The sequence below is a fragment of the Mirounga leonina genome, unplaced genomic scaffold (genome assembly GCF_011800145.1).
Source record: "Mirounga leonina isolate KUSES-001 unplaced genomic scaffold, KU_Mleo_1.0 Mir_115, whole genome shotgun sequence".
In the NCBI taxonomy this organism is placed as follows: domain Eukaryota; kingdom Metazoa; phylum Chordata; class Mammalia; order Carnivora; family Phocidae; genus Mirounga; species Mirounga leonina.
In genome coordinates, this window is record NW_023270268.1 from 87,432,311 (window position 1) to 87,455,422 (window position 23,112).

The window sequence follows — 23,112 nt, forward strand, 5'->3', positions numbered from 1 at the left end:
AACGGAATGGCCACAGCATCTCCTCTCCACCCCACCTGCCCCCCTCTTGCTCTTTGTTCTGTACTTTTCTTGAGGAAACTGGCACTTGGAAATGAATTTTACACTCAGGTCCTATACTTCAATAAGGAAGGGCAGCGTGAAGTTAGGGTAAAAACATGACTCTGAGGTCAGACAGACCGAGTTTGAATCCTAGCAGAGCTGCTGACAAGCCAGACGATTTGGGCACACTGAAGAATTTTTTGAGCTCTAGCATCATATTCTATAAAACAAGGCTAATACTATCCACCATCCAGGATTGGTGGGAGATAAAACACATAATGGAACCCCAGGCTCTCAGAACGTGTCCATTCTTTCTTTAGTATGAATTTAAGTGAATGTGTCTCTGCTACTGATTGAAAGGCACTGTCCCATGTGAAAGGCTTATCAGGCATCAGCAAGAAGGTAGGGGAGCAATCGGGAGAAGTGGGGTTAGAGTTCAGGTGGCAGCCAGGCTTGCTCGGTTGAAACAACACACAAAACAATAGCTCCCTCAAGGGCCTATAACCAAGGCTGACATTGCCTCTGAGGTTGCAGCAGGAAGGGGGAGAGGGGGGCTGGCTGACTCAGGGCTGTGGGTGGCTCTGGGGATGTTCTTTCTGAGTGAGGAAGGGCTGAGCCACAGGATAGCCAAAGGGCAAGAACACTACAGCTATGGGATGGCTCCATTCCAATAGACCGCCCCAGATCTGACAACGCCCCTTCTCAGCAGACAGGGAGTCCATGTGGCCCTCTCCAATCCTTTGTCCCCTGACAGATAGCAAAAGCACCCAGGATGTTGGACACTCAGATATTTTGGGTCTGTGCTACATCCAGAGACCCATTTGGCCCATGTCTATATTACATCGGCATGATCCAGCCCATTCTGTAGAAGGTCTTTGTATGGATGAGACTTGCTTTTTTGTTCTTGTGATGGTAGTAAAATATACATAATGTAAAACTTTTTAAGTTCAGTGGCATTAAATAAATTCACATTGTTGTGCAACCACCACCACCGTCCATCTCCAGAACTCTTTATCTTGTAAAGGTGAAACTCTGTACCCATTAAATAATAACTCCCTATTCCCTCCCTTGCCCCAGCCCCTGGCAGCCATCATTCGACTTTCTGTCTCTATGAATATGGCTACTCTTGGTACTTCATATAAGTGGACTCCTATTTGTCCTTTCAAAACTGACTTATTTCACATAGCATAATATCTTCAAGATTCATCCATATTGTAGTACGTTGTCAGATTTCCTTCCTTCTTGAGGTCAAATAATATTCCATTGTTTGTATAGACCCCATTTTCTTTATCCTTTCATCTGGACACTTGTGTTGCTCCCATCTTTTGGCTATTGTGAATAACGCTGCTATGAACATGAGTATAGAAGAATCTTTTCACATCCCAGCTTTTAATTCTTTTGAGTATATATGTAGAAGTAGGATTACTGAATCATATGGTAATTCTATGTTTAATTTTTTGAGGAATTGCCATACAGTGACTCCATCACTTTACATTCCCACCAACTGTGCACAAAGATTCTATATGAGGCTTTCTTTATTGCATAGGTTGGGTCTAATCCATCTGTATTCCCAGCTTGAGGTCACTAGTGACTCAGTCTTTCTGGCACCTGCCAGGCCTCTCACTTTCCAGCACCTACTTGCAGCTTCCTTAGAGATGTAGTTTGCTCCCACCACTTTCTTGTCCTCTAGCAGATTCCTTTGTTTTTTGACAGGGGCTCACCTTTGACATCCACAGCTCACCCACAGTTCTCTCTGGGACTGGTAGCACTCTGCATGATGCCCAGGGTGACACCCACCCTGAGGACTGCCCACATGGTGGGATGGGAGCCAGGCCTGGTTAACAGCTGCGGCAAACACTAGCTTTGTCATCCTGCCTCCTGCCCCATACTGGTCCCCCCGCAGACGCCCCTACCCTGCTTCATTCCTTGGTCTTAGTTTCCACTGCAACTGATCATGTCTGACAATATAAATGGACAGAGTAGTATTTCATCTTGAAGATGAAGATGTTCAGGATCCATTAGAGAACTCCCCAAAAGAGAAATATAAGAGAGTTTGGATAATATTGGGGGGTTGCAGGCTCAGAACAAAAAACCCTCTTACACCCCTCACCATGAAGTCAAATGGTCAAGGCCTCTCACGGCATCTTTGTGTAATTAGATAAAAATGCCCTTTGGGATCAGGTATAGAGCTCAGCTAAAAGACCGAACATTACGCCATATTCTCTGGGCACAGTCAGCCTTATGGATACATGATGTGGGTGAACAGGTACCGTCTCCTCCTCCAGGTCCTGGAAGACACACAGCTCTGCAAGCAGAGCTAATGCTGATTTTCAGCTCCCACTTGCCCCTGGTGATAACTGTAAGCAGTAGTTCTGGGCTGTCGATGTTTCTAACATCCATTCCTTCTGCTATTACCACCTTGTGGACAAGGCATTTACCGATCATGCTTGGCAGGAAGATTTTCTCTGAAGACCATAAACTAAAGGTCTATTTATCACTCACCTAGTGATCCAAGAGCAGACAAGGGTCTCCTTGCATCAGGCAGGAAGGCAACCCAGAAACCACTGGACTATCAACCCAAATACCAAAGCCATGGCCCTGGCTTCCCTCACCCAGTTCCACACACACACACAACCACACAGAGCGTCTCACCTGAGCCACCTCTTCAAAGTCATCGTGCCTCTTCTGCAGGGCCCGGGCTCGATGCAGCGACTTCCCAACCCCGGTGTGTTTGCTGAGAAAGGCCTCACCATGGTTTTCAATCCAGTCCAACACCTGGTCAGGGAAGGAGGACAGAAACAATGACTCCCTGGCAGAAGGAAAGCCATGTGACAACATGAGCGACCACCAGCATCCTAGAGTTCCCATCCCCATCAGAAAGCAACAGTCCAGCTGGACATGTTCAGCCCACCATCGATCCAGGGATTTCACTACTGTCACTGGTCACGTAACAGTCCACCCTGAACTAAAGTCAGCTCATCTTTGATCTCCAGGGTATCCCCTCGTTACATTTCAGCTTTCCCAGCCTTAATTAGTCCATTATTTTAAACAAGCTACACAGACCATCAGGCACAGTTTAAGCCCCTCACTACCTTTACTCCACCCACATAAAGTCAGACACACTGGTGGAAAATTAGGCAGCATCAGGTCAGGGCGATTCCTTGGCCCTCACAGCCTACTCATCCCTCACTGCCCCAGAAAAATGCTCACAGCAGAGGCAACTAATCATGAGGCCCCTGCCTCCTTGCGCTCCTGGGACTCCCTTCCTGATCTTGAGAGGAAAGTCGGCACTGGTTAGTCCCCACCTGGCTGCCCCAGAGAGTGATCACCAGGACAACTGTCCTTTGTGGCTTCCTTCCTTCCACCCCTCTCCTCCGATCAACACCAACCTCCCAACCAAATAAATCAAGGTCTTTACATCCTAAGGCCTTTAGTATCTATGATTCCCTTTGGGGAAGAAGTGGAGACCCCATGTTTTTCTAGGCTTAAGACCTAGTGATTTGGCCTCGGAACATTTTCTTTGGTATTTAGAGAAGGTGGAACAGCCATAGAGGGATGAAGAGGGGATGCTAAGAAGGTGAGAAAATAGGAGGGGCACTGGACGGGGGAAGCCGTGAAGTGGAGGGAGGACTAAAGCCTTTAACATCTATTTTGCATTCACGCTGATGGCCTAACAAACACATGGGGTGCCTCCCAGGGAGAAGGGAAGCAGTTCACCTCCTGGTCTCTGAAGAGTTGGCGCTCAGCAAAGCAGGTGGCCACAATTAAATCAGAGTGTACAGCCACATACTTGTTCTAGATCCTGCCAAGACAACTGAGCTCACTCTGTTCTGGCTATTCTGGACCTAACCTGAACATCTGGTTAATGATGTACTAGCCTTCTCAGGTTCTAGAGGACTTTCTGGAAAAATGATTTAGATGAACTGGGCCTGTTTATTTATTTATTTTTAAGATTTTATTTATTCATTTGAGACAGAGATACAGAGAGAGAGAGAGCATGAGCAGGGGGAGAGGCAGAGGGAGAAGGAGAAGTAGGCCCCCTGCTGAGCCAAGAGCCTGATGTGGGGCTCAATCCCCAGACCCTGGGATCAAGACACGAGCCAAAGGCAGACGCTTAACCATCTGAGCCACCCAGGCTCCCCGGGCCTGTTTAAAAAGATGTTTTAGGGGTCCCTGGGTGGCTCAGTCAGTTAAGCACCTGCCTTTGGCTCAGGTCATGATCTTGGGGTCATGGGAGTCTGCTTCTCCTCTCCCTCTGCCCCTCCCTCCACTCTTGCATGTGCATGTTCTCTCTCTCAAATAAATAAATAAATTCTTAAAAATAAATAAATAAAAGAATGCTTTAGTCCATTCCTCTGTTACTTCTACGGACTGCCCTGTGGCAAGCAGACAGACCAAATCATTCCATTGACTACAGGCATGGGAGTTCTGGCTCCAAAGAATCTAGCCTTTGGCTTCACTTCCTTTAACATTTGAAATAAATTACACCTGCAATTGTGCAAAGTATAGAAGCCTTCCAAGTCTTCAGTGACACTATCACAAAGCTCACAACAAGACTGGTATTGGGTCAGAGAAATGTACATATGAATATAAAAATGAGATTTAACAAACATCCACTTAACAAAACTGGAATGTAAGATAATTGCCCATTAAAAAGGAGAAAATAAAGGCTTCTTAGAAAATGACTATATAAACATTGGGTGTAGAGATTTAACTATTTTATATAACAAGTTCTGGCAATATATGTTTTTAATATTCCGGAGGCATGTCTATGAAAAGAAATTGCAGTAGTAACTGAACTGGATTTTTACCTTTTGCAAACACTGAAAAGCAGCACTGAAAGGAATTCTAAATGTTCCTTTCTTAGAAGAAATAAGAGCCTACAACTCTCTAGAATTATGTATGGGGAAATTTCAACAACAACAACAAAAATCAGGAGAGTGCATTTTTACTTGGCCTGACACAATGTGATCCCACAATTTTCTATTGTAAAGAGGATGATGAGCATCAGCATGCAAGGTCAAAGAAAAATACTTCTAGTGACAAAGTTTTCCATGTATTGTGTACCATGGATAGTACAGCTCTGTAATTTTTACGCATATTTAAACTTATATTAATACCATGAAGTGAAGCTTATGGATAATTTTGATAATTTTTATATACAAAAGAGCTGTCTTGTGGCTTTTCAAGACTGCTTCGGTATTTATGACAGATTTTCAGATTACAATTATTTTTTTATTTAGTTGTGAGCAGTTAAGTGTGATCTGCTTGCCTGGTAATGTTTTAACGAGTTTATTTTATTTCATTTCATTTTGTATCTCTAGCTTTAATAAAATTTGTTATGCTAAAAACAAATTGGTTTAAGAGGAAAGCTTTCCATCTACTAGTTCGCAAATGGTTAGCTTTCAAACTCCCTGGGCGTAATTTCACAACTTGTGAAGTTCTCTTAAAAAGCAATTTGTGTTTGGGCGCCTGGGTGGCTCAGTTGGTTAAGTGACTGCCTTCGGCTCAGGTCATGATCCTGGAGTCCCGGGATTGAGTCCCGCATCGGGCTCCCTGCTCGGCGGGGAGTCTGCTTCTCCCTCTGACCCTCCTCCCTCTCATGCTCTCTGTCTCTCATTCTCTCTGTCTCAAATAAATAAATAAAATCTTTAAAAAAAAAAAAAAAGCAATTTGTGTTCTACTTAAGTTCTTTTGCTTTCTTTAAAATGTCAATTCATTGTCAGTTAATGACCCTTAAGTTGACTTAATTAGTTCTACCTTAACCTCTTAAAAATCTATTATTCATATTCACTAGGCTTTTATTAGTTTAAACATAACTTTGATTGCTCTGTGATGTTATATTGTCTCCATTTAGTCCAGCTTCTGTCATCAGAACCGAAGCTGTGGGGAACCCATGAGCAACCTCAGTGAAGATGCAGAGACTGCGTGGAAATCAATTTAACAAATAAGAAGGCAAATGATTTAGGATGTGAACAAAATTACTTTAATAATCATAGAGACTGAAAAAGTACCTGAGGATAGAAAAACATAATCACAACATGAGGTATTGTTTAAAATGCTGATTTCTGACCCTTTTGTTTCAGACAGTTCACTTAGAGCCAATCTTGTTTGACACACATTTTGACCCCATGCTCTCCCGACTCTGATTCCATGTCCCCCAATTCTGGGAGAACAATCTAGCTTCTCCCCTAGATTGCACAGCAGAGAAATGTGCTTTCTGAGCAGACACCAGCAGTGCCTGATAATTACATGACACCCCGTAAATTAATGTGCAGCATCAGAAGGCTGGATATCCCACAATTTCTGGTGCATCCCAGACTTGGGACATGACTGGTTGAAGAATAAACTGCATTTCTAGCCAAATCCCTGGAGCCCTACTGAAGCATCTGCACCCATCAAGGTGCCCCTCATTAGCTATCTTTGTTTAACTTCTCTCAGCTACAAAATTTTATTTAAAATAATCAATTATTAATTTTAGTCAAGATAGTACAGGATGATAGTTAATAATACCTATTAATGGCTTTGAATTGGTTTTCAGCTGTTTCCAACGTAGAAGGTTTTATTTTTTAGTTTTTGCCTGTGGGTTCTTCAGGGAGCAATGAAGCACATGTGGGATGTGAATATCGCTGGATTCAAACAGATACTTACTAGTCCTATTGTGCCCTAGTGTTGGGCACTAGAACAGCCCAGGATGCAGTATTAAACAAGGCAGGCAGGGCCCTGACTCTGGGAACTCAGTCTATATCGGGAACAGGCACTGGACAGGAGATCACATAATTATTTGTGATCACACATTAATTGCAATGGTGGGAGTGCCAATAGTTAGGGAAGGCCTCTCTGAGGAAGTGAGGTACAGCTGAGCGCTGAGGGAGAGTAGGACTTAACCAAGCTAGGAAGGAAAAACATCAGCATGGCCTGAGTAGGGGTAAGCAGGTAATGAGTCCAGAGAGGCAGGAAGCAGACATGCTGAGCCCTGGTGTGCCCAGTCAGATTGCAGGGCTTGTCCTAAGAGCCACCGAAGGGCTGACCTGCATTTGAAAGTTACTACTTTTGCTTGGTGGAGAATCAGAGGAAGGTAAGAGTAGAGGTGGGATAACAGGACGTTATTGCAGAAATCCTGACAAGAGGTGATGGTGGCTCAGAGGAGCCCAATGGCAGTGGCCGTGGAGAGACAGGTGTGAGTAATATTAGGGGGAGAGAACGGCCAGGATTTGGTGGTTAGGTGTGGGGGCAACAGAGGTGCAGGTAGAGGGCTGACCCCCTGGGGCATGGCTTGAATAACCATGTGGAAGGAGGATCTGGTCACTGGTGCAGAAGCAAATGAGTTATGAGGGACAGCACAGAGATAACAGATTTTTCTTGCTTTCTTTCCATTTTCACAGTCATGCTCTGGTTCTGATAAATGACAGGTATGCCTGTGAACTTGAATGGCAAGGAGCACCCAATGATAGTGGTCAATCTGATTCGGGCAAGATGTGCCCTTAGTTTCAAAGGAGCAATTTTATACCCTCAGGTTTAAAAATAAGTTATAAGTGGTTAATATAGTTGGATCCTAAAATTAACAAATTAGGGACACCAATCCGTTTGAAAAACACAAACTTTGGCTTAAATGGAATTAACCTGTGCATTGTTTTTTTTAAAACATCTTTCAGGGGCGCCTGGGTGGCTCAGTTGGTTAAGCGACTGCCTTTGGCTCAGGTCATGATCCTGGAGTCCCTTGGATCGAGTCCCGCATCGGGCTCCCTGCTCGGCAGGGAGCCTGCTTCTGCCTCTGACCCTCCCCCCTCTCATGTGCTCTCTCTCTCATTCTCTCTGTCTCAAATAAATAAATAAATAAAATCTTAAAAAAAAAAAAATCTTTCAGTATTTTATTTATTTGTTATGTTATGTTAATCACCAACCTGTGCATTCTTGAAGGGGCATTTCACCGGGACATAGTTTTTGAGGGGCCCCTTAACCGGACATGCAAAGTCCTCTGTGGCCACCCCACCCCCTCTCAACCCCATCTCCAGTGAGTCCCTGCCTCACCCTTGAATCCCCCCTCAAAACTGTTTTTGTTTCCTGAGTTCTGCTCTCACTACTTTTAACTTCAACTGAAATGTCCATACCCTTCCTTCTCCCTGTCTCCGCCTCCCGGCCTCCTTCCTACTCATCCTTTAAGCACCACCTCAAAATCACTAGTTCTGGAAAGACTTCTCTTTTAATAACCCACCCAGGATGGGGGTGGTGTCACTCTTCCCCGATTCTGTTCAAACCACAATTACTGCCTCCAGGCCTGTCTCTCCCACGAGACCCTGACCTCCTTGTGATTCCCAGACTCACAGCACAGCGTGGTTTGTTGCAACATGTTGAATGGCTCTCAACTCCCACTCATCCCCACCACACAGCTTTGGGGTGAATGTGTCAGCTCCATGCTCTCCTTCTTCACTCTGGTGTCTGCACCCAGAGGTCTCCCCTTGTATGTGTGTCTCCACCCTCTCCACTGCCCCACCGGGCAGGTGGTTAGCTCCCGAGCTCAAGGAGTATGGGATTTTCACCGCTGTACCCTATCCTTCCACCATCCTCCCACCCCCAGCATCCCTGTAAGCATTGCACATGCAAGAGATACCCAGCGAATGCTTATAGCCATGAGCTGTCGAGTGTAAATTTGGCTGAGGCGCCTGTCCCACCATGTTGAGAGAAGCTGGGCCACCTCATTCGGGAAGAGACCAGATCTGTGCCCTGTCTTTGGGAACAAAAACCCAGGACTTCTGGCCACTACAGCAGGCAGGCAGTTTTAAAAACAACTTGTAAAGCTCTTCCTCCTTTCTCATGCCCCAACTGTTCAACCAGAAATTAGTCCTTTCCCAGAACAGTCTTTTCCAAGAGAGAAGCTCACATCCTGAATGGGATGCAGGAGCCAATCTAACAGCCATTTTACATAATTCCCTAATCACCCCCTTTCTTCCTCATCTAATTGTGTTTATTCCAACGAGCACACAGCCAAGGCAGGGTGCTTTTCAGGGTAGGAGACAGTCCTTTCTAGCTGCTAGGGGGAAGAGAAAAAGTCCTTTTGAAGAGAACTATTGATATTTTTTCTGAACAGTGGCCATGAATGCAACTGAGTTAATGGGAGAAAATGGAGGGCCTAGCGGCTTGCTGTCCCAGAGCTCTTGATTTTTTGGGCTCTTCTAATGTGACAGAACCTTAGTGCTAGAGGAAACCCACAGGGTCATTCAGACCAATACACGAGGCCCCTGCACTTAGAGATATCCACCTTCGAAGTTTTAAGTTCATATCTAAGCTCTACCTACATATAAAAGTATTTTGGGCTCCAAAAGCATCCATAAAATGTGGCACCATCATGATCAGCATAATTTATAGACACCATCCTTGGGATCAAGAGGAACCTGGGCTCTGGTCCCAGGTCTGCCCTTAACCAGCTGTGACCCAGCTGGGTGTGCACCTTCTCCTCTCTGGACCTCACTGCCTCAAATGAAAACACCAGATCAGACCATCTCCCTAAGTCTTCCTCAACTGAAATATTTCATTATTTTTTTTATATGGAGGGTATAGCAGCTCCCCTCCTCAGATGAAGAGATTATTGTCTGTGGAGGATTTGCTCTTTGTTAAGCACTACGCCAGGGCAATTGGGTCATCACCTCATCTGTTTTATCTCACCCCACTGCTTAGCTGCAAGCCTGAGAGTCTTTCTTATTAGCCCTTTCTTGTACACTGTTTCCACCACAACCATAAGCCACCATCTTTCCTCCTTCGCCCTACAGCCCTCTAAGTGGTCTTCTTCCTTAGACTCGTGACACTCCCATCCACTCATTAGCCAGAATAGTTCTTTCTTTTATTTTTTAAAAAGATTTATTTATTTATTTATTAGAGAGAGAGCGCGAGCATGAGCAGGGGGAGGGGCAGAGGGTGGAGGAGAAGCAGATTCCCCGCTGAGTGCAGAGCCCAAAGCAGGGCTGGATCCTAGGACCCTGGGATCATGATCTGAGCCGAAGGCAGACGCTTAACTGACTGAGCCACTCAGATGCCCCAGCCAGACCTATTTCTTTAAACATAAATCAATTCACGACATTCCCTTTACTAAAAACTCTACCATTGTTTCCTACCACACTTAGAAAATCTAAATGCTCTTCATAGCTTATAAGGTCTGCTTTGATCTGGACCCTTTTCTTCAAACTTCTTACCCTTTTGTCCTCTCTATTCAGTGGCCACTTTGGCCATTCACCCATTTTCAGGAATGCCCCCAGCTCATTCTTATGTCAAGGACTTCGTAGATCGCATTTCACATGCCTGGAACCTCTTCTTAAACACACCCCCCCAGCTTATTCATTCAGCTTTCTGCTCATACATCACTGGCTATCACTATAGGACATATGACACATTCATGTGTTTGTGGTGGTGTTTTCTCTCTACCTCCTGAATGTAAGCTCCACGTGGTCAGGGGCTTTGTTTGGTTCACAGCTGGGCTTTCCGAGAGCATTCGCTGCATAAATGAGGGAATGAACTCATCCCATCTGATTTGAGAACTTCCTCTGTGATTAAAGGAAATGGAGACGATTTATGAACACATGTGGAATCAGAATCCCAACTCTCTGATTCCCACAGCTGGCTCCCCCGATCAATCATCTTATTCAACACAGGTCACTAGGCTTGCCTCCTGGTTTGATCCACAGTAAAACAAGCAGGAAGTTTTTGTTGTTGTTAAAGATTTTTTTATTTATTTATTCATGAGAGACAGAGAGAGAGAGGCAGAGGGAGAAGCAGGCTCCCAAGGAGCAGAGAGCCCGATGCGGGACTCGATCCCAGGACCCTGGGATCATGACCTGAGCCGAAGGCAGACGCTTAACCATCTGAGCCACCCAGGCGCCCAGTTTTTGTTGTTTTAAGTAAACTGAAGAACTCCTCCCTCTTAGCAACTCCCCCCAGCCCGCAGCGTCCTTGCTCCTCAGAAAGCCATTATTCAGAGACCAGTGAAAAAGAGCGCACACACAATCAGCCACCTGCAATGCATTTTGTTCTGCTAAAGGCTCGGGTACACACAGTGTACGAGAGTATGCAGGACAGTGCATCACAGCATGACCTCTTCCTCCTGGCACAGCACAGTGAATGCTAGCGGCCCTCACAAGGCCAGCACCACTCGCTCCCATCGCCTGAGCCCCGACAGCACGGAGGCGCCACTCGAAATGCCCAATTACCAGCAAGTCATTTGCTGTCCCTTCTTCGGAACAATCATGATCAAAAGAAATGTCTTGCTATAGCAGGAGAAGCCATCATTTTTCTGAGAAGCATCAGCTGAAACTCATTAGCAGTGTCTATTCTCCTTCCCCCGAGAATTGGGGTCCCTTCACCTGACAGACCAATGCTGGATAGAAGCTGGCCAGGACACCCGAAGCCCTAAAGCTTCAGCTGCCTCCACCCTGCAGCCCTCCACTCCCAGCCAGCCCACACCTGTGCCTTCCCAACAGAGCCGGGGCTGGGGTGACTGCAACTTGGCTTTGTCCTTGACCCCTCCCTGTAGGAATCTCCTCGCCCTGGTGCCTGGATGCCTATTTATGCTGTCACCATATTTCTCATCACCGAGGCTTGGATCTCTTAAATCAGAGGTTCTGGAACTTCAAAGTGCTTATGAATCACCTGGGGTTCTTTTTAAAACATAGGTGAGGAGGTTCAGGACACCCCCCCCCCGGAATATGCCACTTTGGCATGTGGATTATTTTGAGCTGAAGGCACTTGAGACCCTGTGGCCTCAAGAGAAACTTTGTATCCCCCCTTAACTACACAGAAGGATCTAAATTGCAGGTCTTTCCCAGAATAAGGGTTATTAGCAAAGACAAATTTTATCTGAGTGACCCATCTGTATGGCAGGGCAAACATCTAATTACCAAACATCTGCTCTTCTTATGGCCCTGGTGAAGTGCATTCCTTTCCTCTGGAATCCCAGGCCCCTACCCCCTTCTCCATAGTTCAGAAGGATATATATACCTCATTTTGCCTGTCTTTGGAATTTCTATGTTTCTGTGGATTCCCCATACGTACGTCTATTAAATTTAATTTTCTCCTATTGATCTGTCTCATATCAATTTGATTCTTAGTTCAGCTAGGAGACAGCAATTCTAGGAAGGGATTTCCTCTCTTTGCCTCCCAGGCCCCACTAACCTCCCAGCCCTCAATCTTCTCACCAATAAGATGGGAACCACACTATCACCTGCCTCAGAGGGAAGATTAAATAAGAAAAGGCAAATGGGGGCGCCTGGGTGGCTCAGTCATTAAGCGTCTGCCTTCGGCTCAGGTCATGATCCCAGGGTCCTGGGATCGAGTCCCACATCGGGCTCCCTGCTCGGCAGGAAGCCTGCTTCTCCCTCTCCCACTCCCCCTGCTTGTGTTCCTGCTCTCGCTATCTCTCTCTCTGTCAAATAAATAAATAAAATCTTTAAAAAAAAAGAAAAGGCAAATGAAGAGATTAGATGCTCAATCATGTGTACTCAGATGATGAATCCTGAGCTTTAAACCACACAACTTTTATAGGCACATTTAATTCCAGTAACAAAATCTCAGGGTTGGAATCCAACCCTCTTTCTGATGTTTGAACCCTCTCTGCCACATACCCAGTAAGCAAGCAGTTGGCATTTCAAATTTTGCAGGTGGTTCTCCCTTGTGTGGGTTCCCTGATCTCTCTGGGACTACATCCTGAGTGCTTTCCTTCTTAGATGCTTTAATCCTTTCTTAGAAGAAGAGTTCATTTCTAGACCCATCATCATTCTGGTCACCAATCATTCTGTGTGCAACCCAAAGCGCTCATCTTTTATTATGCAAAGCTGTCAATTGGATCATACAATGTCCAAACTGGTTTAGTATGATTAAGGGGGCACAGTCACTATAGCTAGTAAAAGATTGAGTATGTGCAGTTTAATAAAATTACTCTCAAATCCTTTTTACATATTCTTCGGCAGGCAGGAGCTGACATAGTAAAACCTATAATTCTCCATGTGAGGCTCCAGAAAAACTGACAGAAACAGGTGAGATTCATTTGTAGTACAGGAACTATGGACTTGAATATTAACACAGTCATTCAGAAGGGAAAGTCACTGAGCCTGATAAAATCTGCCATCACTGCCCCTCACTCACTCACCTGACTGGACTGCTTATAAGGCATTGTTTTTAAGGGGGGGCCTTGGAGCCTCAAACATCACTGTCCCACCCACACCAGCGAGACCCCTCCTCACCCTTTCTGCCTTACCTGCCACCTGCTCTGCCAAGAGTGGGCACCCCCTTAGACTCCCTCTTCCCTGTCCCCTGGCTGTCACTCAGCTCTCTGCTTCCCGGCCTTCCCCAGGAACACCATCTCCATCTCCTCTGCCTGAGCTCCGAGAACCACTGCCATCCCACTCCAGCCACAGGGAACATTCCCTGCTCTGACTCCACTAGCCCATTGTTATTGTGCTTCTTTGGCCCTGAAGCCGGACAGCCATGTGCCATTCATACAACCTTTGGTGCATACGTCTTCTCTCAAGCGAGGGACCTAACTCCCAGCACAGGGCCTTGCATACAGGAGGTGTACTAAAACATTTCATCAGTTCATTCTTGCAAAAAACAGAGGGAGAAGAAAAAGAGAGGGAGGCAAGCAAGATGGCCTGTGGAGAGTATTCAAAACAGTTGTTCTGGCTAGGGAAAAATGGAATGGAATTTGCACCTATCAGAAAGATCAAGAATCTAGCTACTCCTTGTTATTCTTGGCACAAAGTCAGGTTTATCTGGGCTGGGAAGCAGTCCCTTATATCCCTGGGAACACACAGGAGTTAGGGGAAAATAAGAGACAGAAGTGGACATAGGCTGATGTTGTCATGGGGTGCTCTTTTTGGCTCATGCTCAGTGCGATCCCATTCTAAACAGGAAAAACAATGGTACTGAAAATTATTCCGCTAGTGATACTAAAGCAGGTGTGCCCCATCCACACCTTTCTGCCGCTTCATGAACCCCAGTTCCAGTTTGATCCTTAGAGACTTACTTCCATTGCCTTCAAGCCCAGCAGGGAGAGAAACCTGAGCAGTTATGTTGGGACTCGAGGGAGAGCAACAAAGGTGATGTGCCAGGCCAATTCTGACTGCAGAGGCTTCAGTGGTATCTCTTTGTCACTGGTGTCTATCCTTGGTTTTCATCTTTATGCTTTACTCTGCTTTGGGCCCTTAACAGGCAAAATATTCCCACTTGGGCAAAGACTATGCCTGGAATTGGCAATGGGGCAAGCAGGCAGATAGGCAGGCAGGTAGAGGCTGGCTCACTCTCCTGCCCTCTACCTCCACCAGCTGGAGTCCCTGTCTCTTTGTCTTCTGTCCCTCCCTTGCCTTCCTCTTCCTCTTTCTCTTTCTGTCTTCAAATCTCTCTCCCTTTCTTCCTCTGCCCCCCTTGGCTGTCTCTGACTCCTTCCTCTCCCTGTTTTGGGCTATGTGCATGTGTCCATCTCTTTCCCCTCTCTATGGAAGCATGCATGTGTGCTTCCTGTCTCTCTCCCTGTTCTCCTTCTCTGTCTACCTGGCTCCTCTCTTGTGTGGCTTTTCTATCGGATCCCTGGATTGGGAGCCAGAAGACTCAGTTTCTGGTCCTGGCACTACATTAAGGACTTGTGTGGTCACAGCCACATTATTTCACATCTCTGGACCTCAAGTTCCTTCATCATATCATAGGTTAGATTAGATGGTCTTTCAGGTCTTTGACGGCTCTGAGATTTTCTCACTGAATCAAACAGAACTCGGCAGCCTCCCCACCACCGCCCCCCGCTCCCCCGCCCCCAAGCAATCGCTGTTGTCCAAACAGGAGAATCATGCTGGGGTCCCAACAGCACGAGCACCAGGGGGCGCTCGAGTCCCACCCAGAGGATGTGACTAAGGAACTAGACAACGCTGATGGAGGCTTTACTACCTGCTAGGCAGCCAGGGTGCTCAGCCTTGTACTTGTCTCTCATTCAGTCCACTGAGATAGGTACTATGATCATTCCTGTTTTAGAGGTCACTAAGCAGAAGCACCAGAGGTGAAATGCCTTGCCCAGTCACACGCCAAGACTTGAAGAACAGGTTACACTCAGGGTGTCTGCCTGCAGAGCCGGTGTTCCTACACAATTCTGTATTCTTCCAGCCACTGATGCTCGCTCACGAGCTCTCCACTGAGGCTGCTGAGTAAACATCTCTGGACCCCCCAAGGTGCTCAAGAATCTTGGATCCAGACTATATGGTTCAGTCAATTCTCTCCTCCCTCAAGACACCAACTCTGACTTCTCATGCTTCTGCATAAAACTGTTCCATCAATACTCTACTGCCCTGCATACTGAATGGCATATTCTGGTCGAACTGTTCTTTATATTTTCAAATGGGTATGTCTTGAGCCATTCTAATGAACCAGGCATCTTGCCAGAACGTAATGCAGTGCAGTTCCAGGCCCACTGCAGAAGACAGAGCTTTCTGAATAACTGATGAGCACCAGCATACTTTGTGAGCCCTGAGGCTGCATCCTCTACCTTGTCTGTAAACACCTGGGACCCTCAAGACTTTCACATCACTATTCCTGCAGGCAGACTCCAGCTACTCACGAGCAACTACTGCGTGGGCTGAGGGGGAGGCTTAAACGGTGTTCACCTCACAGAAACAGAAACTGGGGGTCCTCTGACAATTTCAGCTCAAGGCAGCAAATATAAAGAGAACCCCAGCCTCACGTCAGATATAGCCAAGAGTTGTGAGGTGCACAGAGAAGTAGTAGCCGTGGTTTCTACTCTCCAGGAGATATGGAATAGATGAGATGAAACATGCAAAATAAAGATGATAAACCTATAAAGCTTCTGGGAGTCAGGAGACCAAAGTCCAAGTCTTTCACCCTAACTGTTGAGCGCCTTATGTCCAGAAGCCTTCTGAAGCACCAGCTCAGACACCTGCTGGGCACTAATGACTGCCTGGGTATACGGTACACCCTGGAGACCCACCAGCAGATGCGGCAGCCCCTGCTTCTCCACACTCACCTGTGCCCTCCCCCCCCCATGCCAGTGTCACTGACATGGGGAGGGAGAGCCTGTGTGGGACAACGGGGGAATGAAGTTATGTTCCAGAAGTGAGAGTCACACAACCTGAAAAGAACAACGGAATTGCCATCCTGGGGGATTCAGTCCTCATGGAAAATCTGAACCCATCACATCCACCTCATAACATTCTACTTGCTTTTGCTCAGTGCCGACAACGTGATCAGTATGGTAGAGAGGAACTGATAGCGTCTCAATTCCAGAAATACTCTCATTTTTAAGAGCATGATATAGAATGGCCCCAGGTGTAGTTTTACTATACTTTCTTCCTAGCTTCCGTGTGGATGTCATGGTGGCCACAGAGAAGTCTGAGAACAGCAGTTCCCAGACAATCCAAGTCTGGATGCCACCTTCCTGCTGGGGAGGCTTTTGCCTGCCCCTCTCGCAGCCCCTCTACACCTCTCCAGTGCCCATCCTGGTACAACAGCGCGGAAACAGCAGGAGGGCAAAGAGCACACCAAGGACGTGGCACAACCTGCAGCCTGGTTACCTCCATGAGTCATTCCACATTCACTGAAAGAGTAACAACCCCGTGTGTGCCTCTGGAGGCTGGCACCTCCCTCTGTCTCAATCACAGATGGACTCCGTGCTCTCCTGTGCTCTGGGATGATGTATTTATCTGGACAGTTCCAGATGGTAGGAGTGGGCAACTGATTCATTTGCTTCTCCATTCCCGGCAGGCCCCACAAGGGTTTCAGAGCCGGGGCCAGCACGTAAATGCCCATCTCTCCGGAGGCTGAGGTGTCACCTCTGATGACTCAATCACTTGCCCCAGCCTGGGGCGGTGGGGAGGGGGTGTCTGCAACAAAGTTAGGGCAGCCCAAGACTTGGGAACAGTCCCGAAGGCCTGTCTACTCCCAGGACTGGTCACATGGTGAACCCCCTCCCAGAGGTTGTCACAGCCAGTGATAGGATGCCCTGCTCTCCCTCCACCCTCCCTCGGTCTCAGGGCACCGAGCACTGGGGCCCCTCCCAACAGCAGCTGTGAAGGCCTGTCCAGCTGGCTCTCAGGTTCCATGTATATTTTGATACACTTTTTGATTACAACTGGCCGATTCCACAGAGGGTATACCGCAGAGGTAATCACAGAGGGTACAGAGGAGTGTGAAGTGTTATTTTATAGGTACAAACTTGAAATTATGTGCTAGCCACAGAAAAGTCTGATAGCATGAGTGCCCCCACCCTTGCCTCTCACAGTGAAATCAGCAAGGAGGTGATGTTAAGCTCGGTCTCCAGCTCCCAACTTCGGTCTCCAGCTCCCAACCAGCTCCCCATCCCCCAGAATATCCACACCAGAGCAAAGCTCCCAGGGATCCCCAAGGAGACAGACAGAGAAAGTAGGAGGAAAAAGAATGGGCTATTTCATTGAAAAGGCTGTCCTTTCATGGTCAAAATATAACCATTTCTTTATCATTTATGGTAAAGGGAAAAGCTATGACTGGTATAATAATGCAAAAAGACAGACTAAGCCAGAAATAACCTCTAATCATTAATAGCCCATGTTTTAAATCTCATCTGCCAAGTAAAACCTTGCCGAAGAATCTTCCAAAGGCCCTGTACCCCAACCACCCCCCAACTTTAGCAGACCCCCTGCCTCCCCGATCGAGAAGTGAGCTCACGGTGCATGGTCCAACACCGACAATGCTCAAATAAGCCCCGCCCCCAGCCCTGGAGCCATCTAGAAAGCTCCTGCCCGAGGGAGGGTCAAGCTCTTGCCCAAAGACAACCATGCCGTGTAAGCGCGAGGAAGCGCTCAGCCTCTGACGGAGCCTCCTGCCCCACACCAGAGTGAGCAGGACCATCTGAGGCTGCTTAGGCAGGAAGTCCAGGGGTGGGCGCAGCTGGGGCCAAGTGGCCCTCTTCCCTCTGCGTGCCGGGGGTTCCTGGGCCTGATCGCCTGCCTCAGGGCCTCGGGGGCGTCTGGCTGCCTGGGATGGGTGCGAGGAGGGGGCAGCGGCCCGGTACCTGCTGCACGTCCTGCTGGAAGACACAGAGCTGCAGCCGCTGGTGGAGCCGCACCTTGCGGTGCTGCCAGATGCTCTCGAGCCGCCGCTGGTGGTGCAGCACCTCGTGCACCACATCCAGCACCTGGTGCACCGCCTTGGAGTAGTTGGCCGTGGCCGTGAGGGACTCCGCGTTCCCAGGGCTCAGGGGCCGCTGCAGCACATCCAGCAGTGCTTTGCCATCCTGGCTGACCTGCAAGAGGGAGAGGTCAGCTCACGGGAACCGAGGGGCAGGTGGGGCGCGGGACAGCAAGCAGAGTCGGCCCCGGCGGCCGGGGGGGGTCCCTCGTTAGGACCGGGAATCCCCTGACACTCAAGGCACGCACCAGCCAGAGCGACCCCGACGTGCAGCCCTGGCCTGGGGGAGGGGAGCTGCGCGGCCAGTGTCTCTCTCCCCCTCCAACTGGGCAGGGACTCTGTCTTGTTCATCTGTCCCCAGTGCTCAGAACAGTGCCTGGTCCATCATACCTGACACATATTCTGACTGATGCACTGAGTAGGTCAAGCGGCAGAACTTCGTTTCAGAAATGAACCAAAATATGAATTGATACCATAAACCTCTCTCCCTCTTTCTTCTTCACTTCCTCTTCCTAGCTCTCAACTTCCAGACATGTGACCAGAGGCAAGTTACTTAACCTCTTTGGGCCTCAGTTTCCTTGTCTGTTAAATAGGGATAGGAATGGGACAACCTCACAGGGTTGTGGTGAGGACTGAGTGAGTTAACATGTGGAGCGCTCAGGACAGGGCCCCAGCAGGGAGGACTGGCTCCTAATTCTAGTTTCACCATCAGCATCTTTATCATCATTTCTCTCTCCTGTCTTCCTTATTTCCTCCTCATGTTCTTTCCTTTATATTTATCCTTCTTTTGCTCTCTTTCTATACAACTTCCTTGTTTTCTCCTGAGAATGGTAATATCCCCATCTTTCCAGAACATGCAGAGTAAGGGAGGGACCCTCGACTGTAGACACAATAGCTATGCTCTTGCGTTCCCCAACATTCACCCTCAGTGCTGAGACCCGCAGGGCTGATGTTCCCTGTCATTCCTTATTGGAATCTTGGTACAATTACAGGCACCCCTCTTTCTGCAAAGTGGCATCATCTGATCGACACCTGTGGCTCACCAGTGCTGGTCGAGGACCCAGCAGAGCATGTATCTTTCCAATTTAAACCAGTGGTGACCAGGGAGTTAGGGGATTTTAAGGCCCTAAGTTAATTTGGTTAATGATTAACTCAAAGTTGGTTTGGAGTTGAAACAGTCTTTCCCTTCCAGCAAGGTGGGGAAGCCAGTGTGCTCCTACCTCCGGCCTTAGGATGATGAATGAGGGGCTGTTTGCTGGGCTCCGGCCTCCCCTTACCCCACCCTCATGTCCTGATAATAGCTTGCTGAGGGCTCGGCAACACAAAGGCCTCTGTTACCTCCTATTCATGGGGCACCAGAAACGGTATGGGGCTGGGGGGCGGTGACTAAGAGGAATACTAGGCCGAGAGTACTGTAGCTGAGACAGGAGAGGAAGCCTGACTGGAGGAAGACAGCCGATCTAGATGACTACCTCTACCCACCCCATCCCACCATGCCTGCCTCCCGTAATGCATTGCCCGGGGAGGCGAAGAGGAAGCATCTCATCGGGGACACAAAGGTAACACCCTCCAGAGATGTGAATAAGACAAATATCCTGTGGCCAAACCCGGGAGAGCTCTCCTCAGGGAACTCCAAGCAGATGCTGTCTTTGGCACCATGCTATGTCCAGGGCAGGGTGGTTAGAGATGGAAGGCCAAGTCCTAAAATCCAAGTCAACAGAGCTCCAGCCCTCTGCCTCAGTCCACATCTGCAGGAGGCAGGGATGGCCCACTGACCTCTGAAGTGGGCTTGGAGTCGTGTCTGTGTCCCCCAGGGATAGGGCCTGAGAAAACACTGGGAGAAATATCGTGTCTCTCTCTGTAATGACACAAACACCCCACAAGTGTGAAACGTGTAAGTATGATATGAATGTCATTTGTACGCTCTGTGTTTATATCTTACAAGGAGTAAATTTAGAGATTCTTGACCCATGGCCATTCTTGACCCACAGTTCTGTTCTAAGAGAAAGCCTTGGGCCATTTGGACCAAAGCTGATGAGATCAGATTTGGCTCACAAGTCCTTCTCTCTGCCTCCTATAATAACAAAACCTGTTACCATTTTTTTAAGCACTTATTACTGTCAGGCACTGGGCCACATGCATTACATGGGCACTATCTTTGTAACCCTTCAAACTACAGACGAGTGTTATCACCTTCATTACAGAAGAAAGTGAGGCTTAGAGTACTTAGGTAACTTGCCTAAAGTCACACTGATAAGGAGGGGGCTGAGAGTCAAACTCAGCTTTGACTGTGGCAAAACATTTACTTTCACGTAGAAGCCCTTGGTTCTTTGACTTCAGCATGCGTCAAATTTACCCGGTGTAATATTGACTAAAATATAGGTTCCAGGCCCTACTTCTTGACATTCTGATGCAGTCTGAGGTGGATCCCAGGAACAAGTCTGAGGCAAGTGGTCCCAGAATCCACTTGGAGAAACACAGCTCCAACTCTCCTTGCCCATGGGGCAGATGTGAATTCACTTTCCCCTCCTCATCCAGCTTCCTTAATTAGCCCATCTCTTTATGTCCCTCAGCCTCTCCCTCAGAATTCACACCGGTTAGTCAACTCACTCACTTGCGTAAGTCCACACATATGCCCCCTTCCTTTTCCTTGGAAAGCAATTTCAAGAAGATCCCCCTGCCCTTCTTAACTTGAACCATGCACCCGGCCTTTGATTTTTCAGTGAAAGAGTCTTTTAATTTGTCTTTCACTTCCATGGCAGCTTCTCACTCCTGCAAACACTTATCTCCACCCCACGGTGAGTTCTCCTCTGGACTTTCTAGGGAGAAAATGGGTATTATTTGATGAGCTGCTTCATTAAAGGGGTGGCAGGGCTGGCCCGCCAGCCAGAAAGCACACTGAGGAGCACAGCCTTGCTTGCTCATATTCGTCTTCCAGGGGAGAGAGTCTGATCTTCACACATAGGGTGAGGGAGGTGTGTGTGTGTGCGTGTGTGTGCATGTGCATGCACACATAGGCACATGTGTGACAAGGTGGTGCCTGCTGATGGCCGCATTGTCTCTGCTTCCTGGCTGGAGACCTCATTGTTCATAGATCAAGGATCTTAAAGATGTCTCTAAAGGGAGAAAAATGGCCTCTCTCTTCTTCTTAGTCCAACCCAGGCTATTACACAATGTACAGGCCAGTGCTCTTGCCACTCACCCACATCCACACACACCCATGAGCCCTGCGTGTCCTGCGTGGTCCTCACCTCTGTGTAGGCCTGCGTCACCTGCTCATACAAGGACTGGTGGTGGTGGATGGCCAGCTCCAGGTCCTGCATCTCGGAGGGCAGGCCCCCCTCGCTGCACATCTTGCACCAGGCATCCACTCCCGACAGGAACTGGAAGGAGATAGCAGCTGGGTCAGTGCGGGAGCGCTGGGGTGGGCAATGGGCAGATTTTGTAGATCTGGTCAGATACCTTGGGAAGAAGCATTAGGGCCTCTGGGAGCCTTAGAGACCACTGCAGAGGGTAGAGTCTTTCTCTTTAATTCTACAAACACCAACCCCACGAAAGAAGTCAGACACAGCTCCTTTGTAGGAAGTGTGGTTTCCACAGACAGAGATGACTGTTGTGAAACCGCTAGGGTAGGAGCCGTCTACGTGTTCAATAGGCTATACCCACACACTGGCTACAAGGTGTGGGAACATGTATACCTTAGAACTCCTTGTCCTATGCACACTCACAGGCACACGGGAGAGGCTGCATGCAATGTAACGGGATGTTTCCACACAGGCATAGTGGGTTGTGAGGAGGAACAAAGAACAGCTCATACAAGGCTATCAGGTACCCCAGGGAACTTGCAGGGGCCATTCCCACAGGGGCTGGAGATGAAAGCTCCACGAGATCCCCACTGTTGGGTCAGTATCTTTAGGGGTGGGAGAGGGGAGGGGCAGCTTAGGGGGACAGACTGCACCATGCCTATGGCAGCGCTGGCTCCTGGGATGGGATACATAGATATAGATCTCGGCAGACAGCAAATTATTTAAAAATTAAAATTAACAACTGTGGAAGACTATGGGTCTCCATGCATAAAAGGTGAGCTAACTGAAATCACTGATTTATTGGATGAAAAAATACACCTCTAAAATGCAAATAATTCTTCACCCAACCGTCTGGAATGGTTCTGTCTGTGATTCCTCTCGCCTGGGTGCACAGCTCCATTTTTTTTTTTTCTTAAAGATTTTATTCATTTATTTGAGACAGAGAATGAGAGACAGAGAGCATGAGAGGGAGGAGGGTCAGAGGGAGAAGCAGACTCCCCGCCGAGCAGGGAGCCCGATGCGGGACTCGATCCCGGGACTCCAGGATCATGACCTGAGCCGAAGGCAGCCAACTGAGCCACCCAGGCGCCCCTGCACAGCTCCATTTAAATTAATTGCCTAAATACCTTTTTATCTCATTGCCTAGAACAGCCCATATGAGGACAATAAAAGAGCTGCCTAAATAAACACATAATAGCCCTGAAAAAATAGCCTTGAATCTGTTGTTTGGCGTGTGTTTGTTTTTTTCTCCCCCAGCTAAAAAGAAGCATGGTTTATGAGTTTCCCTGAAGGACTGGTAATACCTGAGGAAATTGCCTTAAAAATAGATACAAATAAAATTACTTCTGATCCAAAGCAGTCCAAGTCAGGAAACATCAGCTAGAAGCTGACTCTACCAGTTACTCTTGGTTCTGGCATTGCACTTTCTGTAACCGCTGGAGTTCCAGTCCCAGTGTCCGTCAGCTCGTAGTCCCTGGTCTGGTGGCTGTCATGCTTGGTTTTTCATTCTATATGTTTTTATCCCATTAGGCCATCCCTTAACAATTCTGGAAGCATGCTGGGTGCCATCCAGCATCAGATTGCATACACTTGCTAACATCTCGGAAGTTTCTTCACTCTCCCA

The 23,112-nt window shown here is 47.8% G+C and overlaps 1 protein-coding gene across 7 annotated transcripts in view; it reads right to left on the minus strand.

The window, feature by feature from the left end:
- KALRN (kalirin RhoGEF kinase) overlaps positions 1-23,112 on the minus strand; it is a 648,894-nt gene that overhangs the window by 345,957 nt on the left and 279,825 nt on the right. For all 7 annotated transcript variants that reach the window (XM_034999991.1, XM_034999993.1, XM_034999994.1 and 4 more), the window contains exons 8-10: positions 21,435-21,566; positions 18,068-18,298; positions 2,692-2,814 (exon numbers count right to left, since the gene is read on the minus strand). In XM_034999991.1, coding sequence (XP_034855882.1) covers positions 2,692-2,814; positions 18,068-18,298; positions 21,435-21,566 — 486 coding nt within the window. The remainder of the gene's footprint in view (positions 1-2,691; positions 2,815-18,067; positions 18,299-21,434; positions 21,567-23,112) is intronic.